Source organism: Mesocricetus auratus, unplaced genomic scaffold (genome assembly GCF_017639785.1).
Source record: "Mesocricetus auratus isolate SY011 unplaced genomic scaffold, BCM_Maur_2.0 Super-Scaffold_100007, whole genome shotgun sequence".
NCBI lineage: Eukaryota > Metazoa > Chordata > Mammalia > Rodentia > Cricetidae > Mesocricetus > Mesocricetus auratus.
In genome coordinates this window covers 34,891,755-34,907,838 of record NW_024429191.1, presented here as the reverse complement: position 1 = coordinate 34,907,838, position 16,084 = coordinate 34,891,755, and the positions used below count along the sequence as shown (strand labels likewise).

Here is a 16,084-nt window from a genome sequence, read left to right as displayed (position 1 = left end):
GAACCCTGGAAGGACACTTACTTTGTCCACGAGACTTTTTTCTAAGTCTTCTGAGCCCAAATAGTATAGCTTCACCATTTTAAAGAATTTGAGGGATCTGGTTCCATGACCCTTTTAAAATGATAAACTGAGTCCCCCAAGCACATCTGGACTGGAGTTCATGGTGTTTCACTTACAGTTATTTTCTTTTTTTAAAAAAATCAAGGTTAAGATTTTAAAAGACTTCAAAAGATCAATTCTATGACCTCTCTGGAGTGACAGAAGACCTGCAAAGGCATTGGGGCCTGGGAAGTGCAGGAAGCTGGTCTCTGCCAGCACTTCAAGGGTTAAACTCAACCCAGAGCCTAACACACAATTGGCCGAACCTGGAGAGAAGATATGGTTTTTGCAGCCGCGGGCCAATGAACACCTCGAGTGGGAGGGTTTGAAGCTTCTAAGGAGTTTTTCCCCCCATTTTCCCCTCTCCACCCCCTCCCATCGGCCCTTGCCCCCCATCCTCTACGCTGCCAGTTTGTTAAATTAATGCAGTAAGAAAGTCTGAAGATCTGAGGGAGTCTGGCCAAAAGATGGGCGAGCTCAGAAACACGACATGCCTCTGAAAGCCTGGGCTCCTGAGCCCCATTGGGAAGCCATGGGCCCCAGCAGCCCCTGAAAGTTGTGGTGGGCTCTACTGCGCCTACAGCCCCAAGCAATGGGACACCTTTCCTGCAGCAACCCCAACTTATTCGGCGGGGACCAGAGAACGCAGACCGCAAGGCGACAGCAGACTGGAACGGAGGCAGAGGAACGAGATTCCGGGACTGGGTTGCGATGCGCCAGCCTGGCACACTCTCCATCATCTAACTGAAGCCAGCACCGTCACCTGCTCCACAACCTTCCCCCACCCCCCAACACACACACACACACACACACACACACAACCCCTAAAACCCCTCGGTCCAGCCCAGGGCCAGAAAGGAGGCGCCAGCCGGGTCTAAGGGTCTGAAGCCAGGGCTCTAATCCCAACGGATTTCTTGATTGCTTGAAGCTGATCTCTCAACATAAAAACAAGGATTAAAAAAAAGAGAAAGAAAGAAAAGAAAAAGAAGAATATACCCACCCCCAAGAGTGCCTCCCAGCGCCGCAGGGAGCCTCCAGCGAGTTGAGCATCAGCAGCGCTCTTCCCGCCCGCAGCCTGACTGGACGCTCTCCGTGGTGCTGAACCTGCACGGCCGCCGCTTTCCGCGGTACCCAAGCAGCCTGGCTGCAATTCTCCCCCTGCTTTGCCACCTTGTCCCTCCAATCCCCCGCTCCCTCAAACATCTGGATTATTTTCCCCAGTGACGCTCTCTGGATTTGTAGGTGCCCATCGGAAACATTTTGCACCCCATAACTCGTGGACTTTACAGCACAAGAATCTGGAAAATGTACAGCTTCAACACTCTGCGATTCTACCTTTGGGAGACCATTGTATTCTTCAGGTACGCGATTTTCTATAGTGACCACTACTATCCTTAAGGTACAAATGGGGTTCAGATGGAGTAAAGAGGCTGACTTTGCCGCGGGCTCATCAATTGGGGAGGGGGTGCTGTGTGCTGAAGGCCTTTCCATTCCCCTCCTCCCCCCCCCCCTTCACCCGCAGGGTGTCTGGCTGGTGCGTGTAGGTCCCAGACAGTGGCTACTCCGGCAGTGGTTTGCCTGTTTCTTGCCATTTGTCTGTCTGTCTGACTGCTACACTGGCCCGATGCTGGCCCCTGGCCCTTCTGCTGGTTACCCTTCACTCGGCTGGGGACTTAAGGGGAAGCTTTACGAGTTTTTAGTTTAATTGGGACCGCATTCTCTCAAACCGCAGTGCTGGAAACCCCGGGTCTCCCGTCTGGGAGCGAAGTGACAACTAGCGGTGACGCGGAAGGTTGCAGTTGGACTGGCTAGGCACAAAATAGCATTCTGTCTCCTTTTTTGTTGTTTTTCTTGGGGGGCGGAGGAGGGCCAGGGTTCCTGTGACTTGGAGCTAGGGGATAATGCAGTTATGACCTCAGCTTGCAAAGCCCTAACTTAAGTACAGATCAGGCCTGCTTACGAATAGACACTGAGAAATATTTTCCTTTTAAAACTTTGACTCCATCCTCCCTGATACACACTTCTTTCCAAACTCCGTTACAGCAGACCCTCCCCTACTCCAAAGGACAGTTCTTATTTATGAATGAATGCCTACCTCTGCTGCCAGTTGCTAGGCTCCCCACACCCATCCATTGACTCCTAATTCTCTGCTTACAGGCTTAGCGTTCCTGTGTTAGTTCAAGGGAAAAGTGAAAAATCACATCTTTAGGAAGTGTTGAAACAGATAGGCCTTTTGTAAGTGGGCAAATCATGCCATCTTCAGAAGTGATGATGACAAATTCCATCTATATGAATTGAAAAATATTCTTCCCAGCTCTGCAGAGATCGTTAATCTTCCTCGTTCTGGCATGTCTCCTTCTCATGTTTTACCACTGTAGTGACTTAAAAGGCATTTGGAAAAAAACGCACTCAGGTTGTTCTAAAAAAAAAATATGACCACCAAATAAGATCCTCTCGGATCATAAAACAGCACGTACTTGTGATTTCATTACACTGCAAAGAGTTGTTGGTTTGACTAATCCACTGGTTGGTGATATGGATGAGGCCTCCTCTCCCAAGTGCCAGTTTCTGAATTTGAGTCTCTCTTCGTGTTTTCTCCCTTGAGCTGATGAAGAAAAGAAACCCCCTCCCTTCCCAGGGTTACCCACTGCTAAAGCTTTAATGCCCTCTTAAAATAATTATTTATCATGACACTGTCCCAGTCACAGCTTAGAATGCAAATAGCCAAGTATTTTCTTAAGTTCAACATTCCAGGGCCTTGTGAGATTTACCTACTTCATGGGGGGAGGCAAAAAGTGTCTCATCACTCTACCCAACCCTACTCCGTTTTTCTTTACTCATTCCTTGATTTTCCTCTCCCAGACATGAGCTTTCATAAAAAGGAGACTTGGTCTAAAAGGTCTGCATTGTAATCGCGTAGATAAGGGTGAGACTCCGCTGTGTTGATTCCGTAAGTGAACTGGTGGTGGCCCATCAGAGAGTCTCATTGTATCTCCCTTTCCCTCTACGGGTGAAGGCACATGTGAGCAGCAATAGACATGATTGAGAACTCACTGTGCTTGTGAGGAAGCAGGAGGCATGACGAGAGAGATCTGAATCACGATGGTGCTGCGACACTCTCAAAACCAGAGAATGCAGTGATTAACTTTCACACCCTTTGCAGTTTCCCAGATGGATGAAGCAAAGGGGGTCACAAGGGGGCTAACCAAGCAAGCTGTCCTTGCTCAAATAATATTTGCATCTCTAATACTTTCATCTTTCAAATTTTAGGTAAGACATGTAACAGCCTTATAATCTAGGATAAACAGAGGCCAGCAGCTCCCTTACAGGTTACAGGAGAATAACCAGCCCTTCTCACCAAGGGACAGGCTGAGGGTTGGATGAGTCAGTATATATTCCCAGGGTCCCTGGGCCCTTCTTAGGTTAAGTTAGGCCTGCTGCTCACCTGTTTCAAATTACTGGGGGCCACCAGGACACTACCCAACGTGCTGTTGCATCACATCTGTGTGCAACCAGCGAAACAGCAACATCGACAGCAAAACAAACAAAAACAACTGAAGTGAGCCATGCTGGAGCCTCATATGCTATCAATTCGGAGAGTGAATGGAGGCATCAGAAAGGCAGACTGGGGTCCTGGGAGACCAGCGGCACTGCAGTGCTCACCAGCCATGTCCCCACAGATACATGGAAGCTATTTGGCTGAAATTCCTGCTCTCATATTAAGCAGCCTGACATTCTTAAATTTAATACATGACACCCTGTAATCCAATAACACAAATTTTGCATCATTTGGAGACTGAAGCCTTATATCCACTTGAGCTAAAACTAATATTCAATTTTTCTTTATTTATTTAAAACTAGAAATGCATTCCTTTCAACCAACCTTTAAACCAAAGGGAAAATGGCTTTGAGAACCCTGAGTTCTTACAGAGGCCAGCAAGGATGGGACTAGTATGACCCCCCAACAGTTCCTTGCCTCATCAATAACTCAGACATACATGATGATATATAAGGATTCTTCTCGGCCTCTGCACTATTGGCATTTTGATCTTTGTAATTCTTTGTCATGATGTCTGCCCTGTGCATTGTAGCAGCCTGTCTGGTGCCGGTAGCCTCTTTTCTCCCTGATCATGACAAACAAATGTCTTCAAACACTGCAAACTAACCCAGAGTACAGTGAGAAGGAGCAGAATTGCCCAAGTTTTGAGTGACAATAAAAATAACCAAATTTTTAATCAGCTGCTTTGAGGCACTAATCATAATAATGAAAAAGTCGAGTTTGCCTGGAGAAACAGTTCGAGTAGAATACGCAGCACATCCCACTGAGACAGAAAGGGATCTAGCTTGTGCTTTAGCAGGGCACAAATATAGAGGGTCATGAACCAAGTGGCTTTCCCAAAAGATCACCACCTTCCTTTTCCTTAAGTACCTCTTCCATTTCCCATCCCAGTAGATGAAGCCTTGTGTTAAGGTTTTAGACCATGTGTGTCAATCACTTGCTAAGAAAGCTGATTACAACTTCAAAATGCAAATGTTTCAATCAATTCTAGGACAAGAAAGAACATGGTAAATACCATGTTTAATATTGTTTAATGTCTCTATTATTGTGGACAGATAAATGAGTGTTTTCCTGAGACATGCCCTCTTGGAAAGTTTCCCACGCTTACCAAGAAGGGCAGATAACCACCTTGGTCTTTCTCCCTAGTAACAGCTATGTTCTCCCTGAGTCCTAACCACTGTATTTTTGGGCACTGCAGAATACATCTAGAAGTTTCTGAAATGGCCCAAGGACTTTTTCCTAAAGAATTAAGCCTGTGGGACAACTCTGCCTCGGAGCCAACCAAAATGTCCTCTGGAGGCTTAGGAAAGATGGGAAAGAAATGTCATGTTTTTATTCCCAAGGGGCAGTTTGGACAGGGACCCAAAGCCAATAAATGAAATTATAAATCTGCATATAACTTCTGCATATTTATAAAACCGGAAATGACCTACTGGGTACACATGGGAAATTTATCTTTGAGACTGCCTTGTGAAAGGCCGCAGCTATGTGGGGCAATGGAAAAAGCAGAACAGCTATGGTCCACGGGTTCTGACTTCTAGGGTCAACTCTGCTCTCCTCCTGCGGCACCACCATAACAGAGATCTTCCATGTGGCTACTCTAGTGTCAACTCAGATGGCTAAACCCAACCTTTGTAAGTTCCATTCAGCCTCTGAGCAACCCATCTGCAAAGACAGGACCCCATTTGCACAAAGGCTCTTCTGGATGAACCATTCCAGGTGGCTTCCCTGCCTTCATCCTTTCACCGGGTATTAACTAACTATGTGAGCATGTGTCTTATTCAAAGCCAGGCACTCTGCAGGAACACATGCCATTCCTGTAGAAAGAAACCTTTTCTCCTACATCAGAGGGTCTGCAGTGCTCTCCTCCAGGCAGCCTGTGTACAGAGCCTATGACAGCATCACACTGATGTGGGTGTCATTAACTTTATTTCCTTCATCAGCTGGCAGAAGCCAAAATGATTTTTAAGATGGATGGTACTGTCTTCCAGTACCATCTCAGACTCCTCTGCAGGTTTTTTAGTATGCTTTAGATAGTGTGGCCTCAGTCACAGCAAACGTGGGATCTGGAATTTAACTTCAGTAGCATGACCTTGAGAAGACTCTGTGACCCTTCTGGATCTCAGCTTGCCCACCTGTAAAATGAAAAGACTCCATCAATCACACTCTCGAGAATTATTTTTAGCTGTTCCTGTTTGCAATGACCTTTTCCCAATCTTTGCCATAACAGTATAGACTGGGTTAAAGTGATTGCAGTGTATCTTAGCTATTACCAAAATAATAATAATAGCTGTTCCCAGCTGCTCCCAGACTCAAAAGTCAGAAAGAATTGAGGACCTCACCCAGCTACTTCTCCCTTTGAACAGTTCCCCTAAGATGGACGTGATGACTGACAAAGACTATAAATGTCTTTCCTTCCTTCCCATCCTAAGAAGTATTCAGAGTGGTGAGACATCATGATGTTCTGCCACTGTCTTTGTATGAAAACTTATGTGAGACAGTCAAAGGTTCTCTACTTTCAGTCAACAACTGTTTAACATTTGCCCCCAATCCCCATGAGTACACACATAAAGCCTATTTTTTAGCTGTTTACTGAACCCCACTTGCCTTATCCACCCATTGACATTAGTCAAAAGAATATACAACTGTCAGAAACACCCCCTCCCATGACTACCACAATACAAGCAATGCTCCTCACTTAAGATGAAGCTCTGCTAAGGTGTATAGTGCTTCCTAGTTATCCCATATTGTTTTGGCAGAGGTAAATACACAATTAGTTAGTCTTGGAAGCATTTTAAGTAGATTCCAAGTCTTTCTGAAGATCACCTGTATCTCTGAGGTACCCATGGCCTCCACATTGGGAAACATTAGATTTTATTATAAGCCTATGTGACTGCAAAAGAAGAATAGATTTATTTTTAATTCACACAGAAATTCTGGCTCAAAATTCTGGAATCTTTACTGAGTGCTGCAGGAGATGCCACAGTGGTCATGACAGTCAGAAGAGGGGTTTAAGCAGGGAGTGGAAATCTGCCTGCCATAGTGATATAGAAATTCCTAATTCTGCTATAGATTATGAGTTTGTGCATGACTTCCTGCAGAAGAATAAATGGAATGCAGGTCAGAGGCAACCTGACAATGCTTACACCCTCCTCTGGCCCTGACTCCTAAATTTCCAACTGAAATTTGTGGGCTCTAAATCAGGCCAAGAGCACATACTCAGTGATATTTTTCTCATTCTTCAAAATAGATCAGATAATAACTAAATTGGGCAATGAACCTACACATACAATGTAGCAAACGATTATTAAAAGTAAGCCACCTTAGTTATATAAAACCTGCATTTAAGGAAGGAAAAGGGCTTCAGAATGCACCAGAAGGACCTAGCAGAAAAATTAACCATCAGCAAATAAAGCCGCAGTCACAGTTGCTGTTCCTGGCCCTTATGGCCTCTCTGCCCTAAACTCCAACTGTCTCCCACAGACCCATTCCCTGTTAAGCCTAATGCACAACCAAAGACACAACGGGGTGCCAGCAACTTCATTGAGAAAGCAGTTAGAACAGCGGCTGGATGATAACAGAGGGGGTTTTAGCCACACAGAGGCCAGGCTTTGGAACGTGATCCCTTAGGAGGGGTGCCGGGGGGCACCAAAGCTTTAGAAATGGTGTTTAAAGATCCCTTTGTGGCTTTTCTGAAGTTGATATTGTCTGAAGCTAATTCAGTACAATTAGATTACCACTCTCAGCCTTTGAATCCGCCTGTTTTGTAGGATCTATTACTAAATGAGTTTACTGTCTTAATGGGATGCTGCTGACAACTGGGAATCCCAGCCATGGAGTGGGCAGCAGTCCTCTCTTGCCTCATGTGTGAGGGTTTCCCACAGGACATCCCACCCCATCCTCTGACACTGTATCCTCAGATCTGCCATCAATCCAGGGGGGGTCACACTGTCCCTCTGAGTCAAAGAGTCCAAAGAAGCATGAGCTCTGACCAGATTTATCTGTCAAATCTAGTTGAGAACGGCTTGCTAAAGACACAGATCCCAAAAGTCTGAGTGTTTCGAGCTTATATAAAGTGTCTTATTACTAAATAATAGCATGTGAAGAGCAACAATCAATGATGGGGGTGACAGAGACTCAGTGGATTGAAAGTGGAGATAACCTCACAAGGGCACATAGATGGATACATATGTAAGCTTTGCACGTGTCAATCAAACATGATTAAAGATGGTTTTATTTTGGGAGTGGAAAGTGGCTCAGTAGTTCAGTACCTACCTAGGATGAGATGCTGGATAGAGTCCCTAGTGTCACAAAGTAGCAATATTTTAATAGTAAAATACAGATACCCCACCAGACTACAGAATCCGGCTCTCCTGGGATGGGACCAGCTCAAAAAGGCTTTTAAGTTAAAGTTTTTCAAACTTCTGGCACATAGCAAGTGCCAAGGGTCTTGGAGATGCAGTTTCTGTGATCCAGAGCATGAGAGGCAGTCTCTCTGCCGGCATTCTCACAACACAGAGGCTTACATGAGTGGGAAGTGGAAGTAGTAAGGCCCTAGGTCATCCTGATTGAGGCCACGAGTGGAGAAGCTCTTTCACTTTACAGATAAAAAAGAAAATATAAACAAGTTGCTTACAGGGGGACAGGGCTCCCAAACCATCAGTCACACATCATTCCCCAAATGAATTCACCATGTGCTGTCTGCAAAGCCTGTGTGCCCTGATGACACCACTATGTCCCCATTTATTCCTTGCAAGTTCTGACTCCCTCTTCTAAATATAATCACTCCTGAAGGTAGCTCCTCCCCTGGGCAGCCAGCCACACCTTGAGATGTTGATGCAGTCCCTAAATCCTGGTGCACCATCAGCTCTCACTCAAACACCAGACCTGCACTGCCAGAGGATGCAGACAGAGAGGCATCAAGGGATGGGAATGCTATCCTGGCCCCACAGACGCTAGGGCACAGCAATGAGCATCTATAGGGACTGAGGGAGGAGCAGATCTGATGTCAGAAGAGACTCCAGAGAAGAGGGTTTCTTTAAAATTTCACTCACTCATTTTCCTGAGCACCTGATACTCTCAATCTGGCATTAACAAGAGCCTTTTTGGGACTCCCAGAGCTTTGGAAGGCTCTGAATCATCCATCATTGTTCTGATCTCAGGACTATGTCCTTCCTTCTGTGCCCCTTTGACTCGCCCATCTTTCCAGGGACTGTTGTTACTTCATACTTATAAAAGCCACACTGCTCTGTCCTTCTGGCTTTTGAGAGTGTGCGTTTATTGCTATGTGTTCCATTCTGCAACCCTCCCCAGTTCCGGGGGACTGCGGCAAGCCACCTTGTTCCTGCAGTAGCACTTCAGTTTGCAGAGTAAGCTGCCCGATCATCCAATTACCTTAAAAAAAACTTAGGACAATGGTACATATCCCCATTCCAGAGTTGAGAGAACTGAGGCTTACAGGAAAAACACTCGTCTTTGAGTGATGCAAGAAACCTGGCTGATAATCACAGGATAAAGCAGAGGTTCAACCCCTGGCTGCTAAATCACCTCACTGGTTCACATCTCCAGAATGGTATCAAGCTGGTAGTCCTCCCATTCTGTGAAAGCCAGGTTCTGTGATGAACACATATAACCCCAGCACTGGGGAGGCTGAAAAGAAGCGACAAGAGTTCAAAACCAACCTGGTCTACACAATGAGGCTGGGGTGGGGACAACCTTAGGAGAAGAGAACCAGGAATTTCCCATCTGGCCTTGGAGTTAACAGAGCCACATTATTTATTCCTTCCCTTTCTCTTAACTGCTTTTAAAATAATTATACTTTTTATTTTGTGTGCACATACATGTGTGCAAGTGTGCATATGCACAGGGTGTAGAGGTCATAGGACAACTTCAAGAATCTGTTCTCGCCATACACCATGTGGCTCTCATGGGTCAAACTCAAGTTTTCAGGTTTGGTGGTAAGCACTTTCACTAACTCAGCCATCTCACTGGACCCTCTTAATCATTTTAATCATATGATATATGCACACATTCTCTTTTTTAGACATTCTAATACTTAGGAAGAAGCCAGCTCTCCTTGCTTATAAATCACCATGGTGACTTTTTAATCTCTCAAAGTCACATCCCTTGGAAGCTGTTGTGATTATAAAGCTAGAAACCTTTCCTCTGTACCAGAAACCACAAGAGAGAAGGCCTGTAATCCCAGCATTTGGAAAGCTGAGGTAGGAGCATTACCATGAAATATGTAGTCCAGTGTAGATTAGATAGTGAGTTCCGGGCCAGCCTGGGGTATAGAGGGAGAGGAAAGGGAACAGTGAGAGAAAGAGGAGAGGAGGAGAGGGAAAAGTGAGAGGGAAGGGGAGAGGAGAGGGGAGGGAGAAGGAGAGGGAAAGGGGCGGGGAAGAGGGAGGGGAAGGGAAGGGGAAGGGAAGGGAGAGCAGAGGAGAAAAGAGGAGAGGAGAAGAGAGGAGAGCAGAGCAGAGCAGAGGAGAGGAGAGGAGAGCAGAGGAGAGAAAGGAGAGGAGAGCAGAGGAGAGAAGAGCAGAGGAGAGGAGAGGAGAGCAGAGCAGAGGAGAGGAGAAGAGAGGAGAGCAGAGGAGAGGAGAGGAGAGCAGAGGGGAGGAGAGGAGAGGAGAGGAGAGGAGAAGAGAGGAGAGCAGAGCAGAGCAGAGCAGAGGAGAGCAGAGGAGAGGAGAGGAGAACAGAGGAGAGGAGAGGAGAGCAGAGCAGAGGAGAGGAGAGCAGAGCAGAGGAGAGGAGAGCAGAGGAGAGGAGAGAAAGGAGAGGAGAGCAGAGCAGAGGAGAGAAGAGCAGAGGAGAGGAGAGGAGAGCAGAGCAGAGGAGAGGAGAGGAGAAGAGAGGAGAGCAGAGCAGAGGAGAGCAGAGGAGAGGAGAGGAGAGCAGAGGAGAGCAGAGCAGAGGAGAGCAGAGCAGAGCAGAGCAGAGCAGAGGAGAGGAGAGCAGAGCAGAGGAGAGGAGAGCAGAGCAGAGGAGAGGAGAGCAGAGGAGAAGAGAGGAGAGCAGAGGAGAGCAGAGGAGAGGAGAGGAGAGGAGAAGAGAGGAGAGCAGAGGAGAGGAGAGCAGAGGAGAGGAGAGGAGAGCAGAGGAGAGGAGAGGAGAAGAGAGGAGAGCAGAGGAGAGGAGAGCAGAGGAGAGGAGAGCAGAGCAGAGGAGAGGAGAGCAGAGGAGAGGAGAGGAGAGCAGAGCAGAGGAGAGGAGAGCAGAGGAGAAGAGAGGAGAGCAGAGGAGAGCAGAGGAGAGGAGAGGAGAGGAGAGGAGAGGAGAAGAGAGGAGAGCAGAGGAGAGGAGAGGAGAACAGAGGAGAGGAGAGGAGAGCAGAGCAGAGGAGAGGAGAAGAGAAGAGAGCAGAGGAGAGGAGAGGAGAGGAGAGGAGAGGAGAGGAGGCCCTCAAAATTATTATACTACCTTTGATCCTCCCACACTGCTCAAGAGACAGCATATGGGAATATGGAGGAGGCAAGTTTATCTCTCAAAAGAATCAAGAGCCAGTTACTTGCAGGTGGATGTAGATAGTAACAGTTTCCATGGTCATCACACACACACACACACACACACACACACACACACACACAAGTTTCCAACCTTCATCTCTTCCACCAGGGCAAGCTGGCTACCCTCCAGTCCCACATGAAGGAAGGGCTAAGGCTATAGTTCTTTCTGAGTGCAGTTGCTATCCCCACTGCACTTTTTCTTGCTTGCCCCAAACCATCTGAGTGGAAGAGCTATCTAGATGATGGGAACACATTCCTGATTGTGCAGGGCAGAACACTCTGGTCTAGGGACAGAATATTAAGAACCTTTGGTCCCCTGTGCCAACTGACTGTGCAGTCACACAATCTAACCCCAGCATGGGGGTCTTAGTGTATCTTTACCTTTTATATGAGAGTTTGGAGAGGAAGTTCTACCTCAGGCACCAGCCACCTCACCTCATGCCTCTCACATTGCTGCCAGGAAACAGAGGGGAAAGTCTCCTCAGAATCTCTCTAGACTGGGATGCTGGATGACCAGGTGCCACAGGTGACCCTCCTGAGTCACCCTGGCTCTGCCACCTGTTCCCAGCATTTCTCCGAGTGACACAGAGACATCCTCCCCCCTGTGCCTCTAGCAGGCCAGTGCCAGTGGAGGGAAAAAAATCATTACACACAAAGTCTCTGGCAATCAACTTTTGAGACAGACCTGCTTCTGGGTTCCTTTCATTTCCTATATCTCTTTATGTTATAAACATTATAACTGGCTTGAGTTAAGCAACATAAAAAGAAACGTTCAGGGCCAAAACACACAGGCATTTTATTCCCTAGGATGACATTTAGCAGTTTGATGTCCATCCTTTCAGAGTAATTTTATACCATAACAGTCACCAAAATATTAGTGCTTTTGTACATGGCTTTATTCTCAATGATGAATATGAGTAAGTCTGTGGGTTCCTCAGAGCTATGATGTTAAGCAAAAACTGTTATTTATTCATCCTATTGTATGAATGAGCATGAAGAGTCTTCCTAGGACCCAATATGAACTACACAATCTTAGACAGGGCTACAAATGGTCTGCCTTCAGAAACCTTTTACCTGCTATGGTGATGCTATTTGTGCCATACAGTGATGGGGTTAGTATCAATCCAACAGTTGGTGGTATGCAGGACTATCACCATGGTTCCAGGAGCTGTGCTGGCTTTCTCTTGTGCGCGCCATGTCTTGGCCTGACATTTAACCTCCCAGCTTGCCCCATGAAGCCCCCACCTCCATTTCTATCTCCTTTACATCACATAATCCAAATCCCAAGCCAAAGGTGTCCCTGCTATGAACTGTCAGTGGTCCCCAGCCCTCCTCATAAAGCTGGGAACCGCACCCCCCTCAGAGACACTCAGAGCAGCCATCTCTGTGCTAGAGTACATCTGTTTGGACCCTGCTTCCCTGTTGAAGGACCTTGGTGGCGTCTCAGCATTTCTCCATCTCGAGAGTCCTGTCTTTAAAGAGATAGGGGATATAGCTCAGTTGGTCAAGTGCCTGCCCACCATCACAAAGCTCTGGGTTTGATCCCAGCACTGCACAAACGTGGCCTTGGAGCCCAAGCTTGTCATCCCAGTACTCAGGAAGTAGAGGCAGGAAGATCAGGAGTTCAAAGTCATCCTAGGCTACATGGTGAGTTCCAGGCCAGACTGAGCTTCAGGAGACACTATCTCAAAAAAAACGAGTTTTAAAGCTAGGAATATGGACTGAGGTCCACCTTAAACACTTTAAACTCTTACATGGAAGAATGCAAGCCCTTAACAGACAGTAATTCCCTCTCCACAGCTGAGATCCTACTCACATCTCAAGACCCATTTCTAGCTTCACTATGCCTACTGCTGACTGAGCCTGAATTCTCCTTTCAAAGTCTCCTTTGAGGCTGGAGAGATGACTTAGCCTGTTGAAAGGGCACACACCACTTTTCCAAAGGACTTGAGTTCAGGTCCCAGCAACCACATCAAGTGCTCTAGCCACCTGTAACTTCTGTTCCAGGGGGACCTGATGCTTTGGCCTCTGTGGAAACCCCAACACACAGTGACAAATACATTTAATGACAAACAATAAAAGTCAAAAAATAGAAATAAATCTTTTTTCTAAAATCCTTGGAAATGCTGACTTTACCCTCAGCCCTCAGTTTGAGCAAAGTGGCTTACCTGCAGAGAGAGCCTTTCTAGTTTCCTCACTGGGCTATAACCCCGTAAAAGTCAAGTCATCTCCCTTGGTGCCTCCTCAGGTTTCAACCAACCCTTCTTGTCCTTCACAAGCTGTGCCATCCTTGTGACTCCAGGTACACTACACACAGTGTTTGTTGGTCTGTCCACAGTCTCCTGCCACTGGCTACGCATAAGCCCAGGACCAGGAGGATTCCACCCAACCAACCCTGAAGCACTGCTGTGTCTCACCATGACCTCTTTCTGCTCCAATAAATGAGTCACAGGGAGAGCATGACTTAAAAGTGGTGGCTCTGTCCTGGCTCTGACACAGCTGCAGGAAGTCGCTCAGCTTTACCCTCACAGCCTGTTAGGGCATTTCTGAGTTCTGGGCCTCCCCAAATACATGAGCTATTGCAGATAAGATAAGGTTGCTTCCCAGCATGCCACCATGCCTGCAGTAAAGTCCCTTCCATGAAATAGGACAAAATTCTCTCTCTCTCTCTCTCTCTCTCTCTCTCTCTCTCTCTCTCTCTCTCTCTCTCTCTCTCTCTCTCTGTCTCTCGGTTTTTCAAGACAGGGTTTCTCTGTGTAACATTCCTGGCTGTCCTGGAACTCACTCTGTAGATCAGGCTGGCCTCTAACTCACAGAGATTTTCCTGCCTCTGCCTCTAGTTGTTGGACTTAAAGGAGTGCACCACCACCTCTGCCTAGCTGGAATAAGGTGATTTTTCTATGGCCATACTACCCTGAAGGCATGTGACCTCGTCAGAGATGGTTTTACTTGTGAAGAAGGCATGGGCTTCATTTGGAAGTGACTTTTTCTGTGCTACTAGTAAAAAAATAAAATAAAATCTCTCAGTGAGAAGGGTCACATCACATCTGGAAAGAGCCTTTAAAGAATTTGTTGGTTTCAACACATAAAAAGCTATATCTCCTGAAAGATTATAACAAAGCAAGTAAACGATGGGATGTCCCACACTCTGTCAGGTTGCATGATCTGGATTTCAGAGTTAGACAGGTCTTCCTCCACTAGCAAGATCTGTTCTCTCTCTGTGTGTGTGTGTGTGTGTGTGTGTGTGTGTGTGTGTGTGTGTACATGTATGTAAAAGCCAGGGTCTATCCTCTCTTGAAGACAGGGTAGGGTCTCTCATGAGCTAGGAACTCACCAAGTAGACTAAACTAATTGGCCAATGAGAGCCAGGAATCCTCCTATCTCCACCTACTCAGTGCTAGGATTATAAGCACAGGCCACCACACCCCACTTTTTCTTAATGTGGATTCTCAGGATGAAATTCAGGTCTTCGTGCTTGTGAGGCAAGCACTCTGCCTACTGAGCCATCTATCTCCCCAGCCCTCTGCTTCACAGAGGACTGTAACTGTGTCTCAAGTTTTCCATGTCTGGGATGAGATGGGACTACATAAAGATGATGGTGCTCCCAGATGCCATGCATAAGGCTTCATTTAAGCTGGCTAGCAGGAGACCTTGGGGTTGGAATCTCGATTTTCTGGAATCCTGGTAATTCCATGTGTTAGATGTAAGCCTTAGAGCAGGATTGTTTGGAGGAAGCCAACATTGTCCTCATCTGTGACATGGAAATAGTAATCCTTCCCTGACAGGTCACCATTTATGTTGAATGACAGGTAGCTAGCAGAGTGCAGGCACTGCCTCTGGTACCTGGGCATCATGCAAAGCAAGAAAGTCATCACAATGGCCATTTAAAGAGGGCTGGGTGCCAAGGGTAGGCGGAGCATAGGGGAGCCTGACTGGCAGTCTGGAGATGAGGAGAGAGTGTAAAGATGAGGACAGTTTCATGAGGTCCAGGATAATTAAACTGGGTCACAGGAAATGATTAATTTACAAGGACCAATGGATGCAGAGAGAGTGGGGCAGATAAAAGGAAAAGAGTGACCCTGTGCCCAAAGATGAGGGTGGATAGTTCTAGGCCCTGCCACCCAGGCTCAGCTCGCTTGCACTCTGCCTATCCCCTCCCAGTGGCCTTCTATTCAGCTGAAAGTGGGTCAGTTCTTCACTCTGAAAAAAAATTACCAGTTTCCACTGAGGCCAGCCATTGTTCTAAGTTACCAACGTTATATGACCAGAAAGAGGCACAAAGCGATCCCATTCCATGGAGGGAAGTAAAAAATATCCAAGATAGAGACCAATGAGATGGCTCTGTAAGTAAAGACACTTAATGCCAAGACCAACCATATGAGTTTGATCCTCAGGACCCACATGGTGGAAGGAGAAAACTGATTCCACAAGTTACCCTCTGGCCTCCATACATGCCTCCGTAAACACATAAACAAATAAATTAAATGTAATGAGAACATCTTTTAATATCCAAGGTAAATAATGAGATTGAGTAGGTTAGAGAAACTCAAGCATCAAAGAAATGTATTTGGTAGAAAACAATTTCATTTTTTTTACACTTTCATTTTTTAATGTGGATAAGTGTTCTCATGTGATGGGGTGAGTGCAGAGATATGGACCCAAAACTGTTTATAGTCACCATCTCTTGAGAATGAGACTGTGGGGGACTCTTATTTCTGTCACTAAATGGTTCTGCAATGCTTGGATGTTTCACAATAATACAAAGTACTTTTAAGTGTAAAAATAAAATGTTTTTAAAGGAAGAGAATGCCAGCGAGTACAAGCTTGGAGAAGCATGATAAAGGTGGGAGCCCACCTTATGAGGGTAAAGACATCCTGAGCCACATAGAGGAAAGGCAGATGTAAAATGGTGATG

General features: G+C 46.4%; 1 protein-coding gene across 2 annotated transcripts in view; it reads left to right on the top strand.

Moving 5' to 3' along the window:
* The first annotated feature begins 451 nt into the window (after positions 1–451).
* The window catches only part of Glra1 (glycine receptor alpha 1), a 90,947-nt gene continuing 75,314 nt past the window's right edge, over positions 452–16,084 (top strand). Inside the window, exon 1 of one of the 2 annotated variants that reach the window (XM_040748685.1) lies at positions 452–1,460. In XM_040748685.1, the coding sequence (XP_040604619.1) occupies positions 1,405–1,460 (56 nt within the window). In that variant the 5' untranslated portion in view covers positions 452–1,404. The remainder of the gene's footprint in view (positions 1,461–16,084) is intronic. The other variant, XM_040748686.1, reaches the window with a different exon arrangement.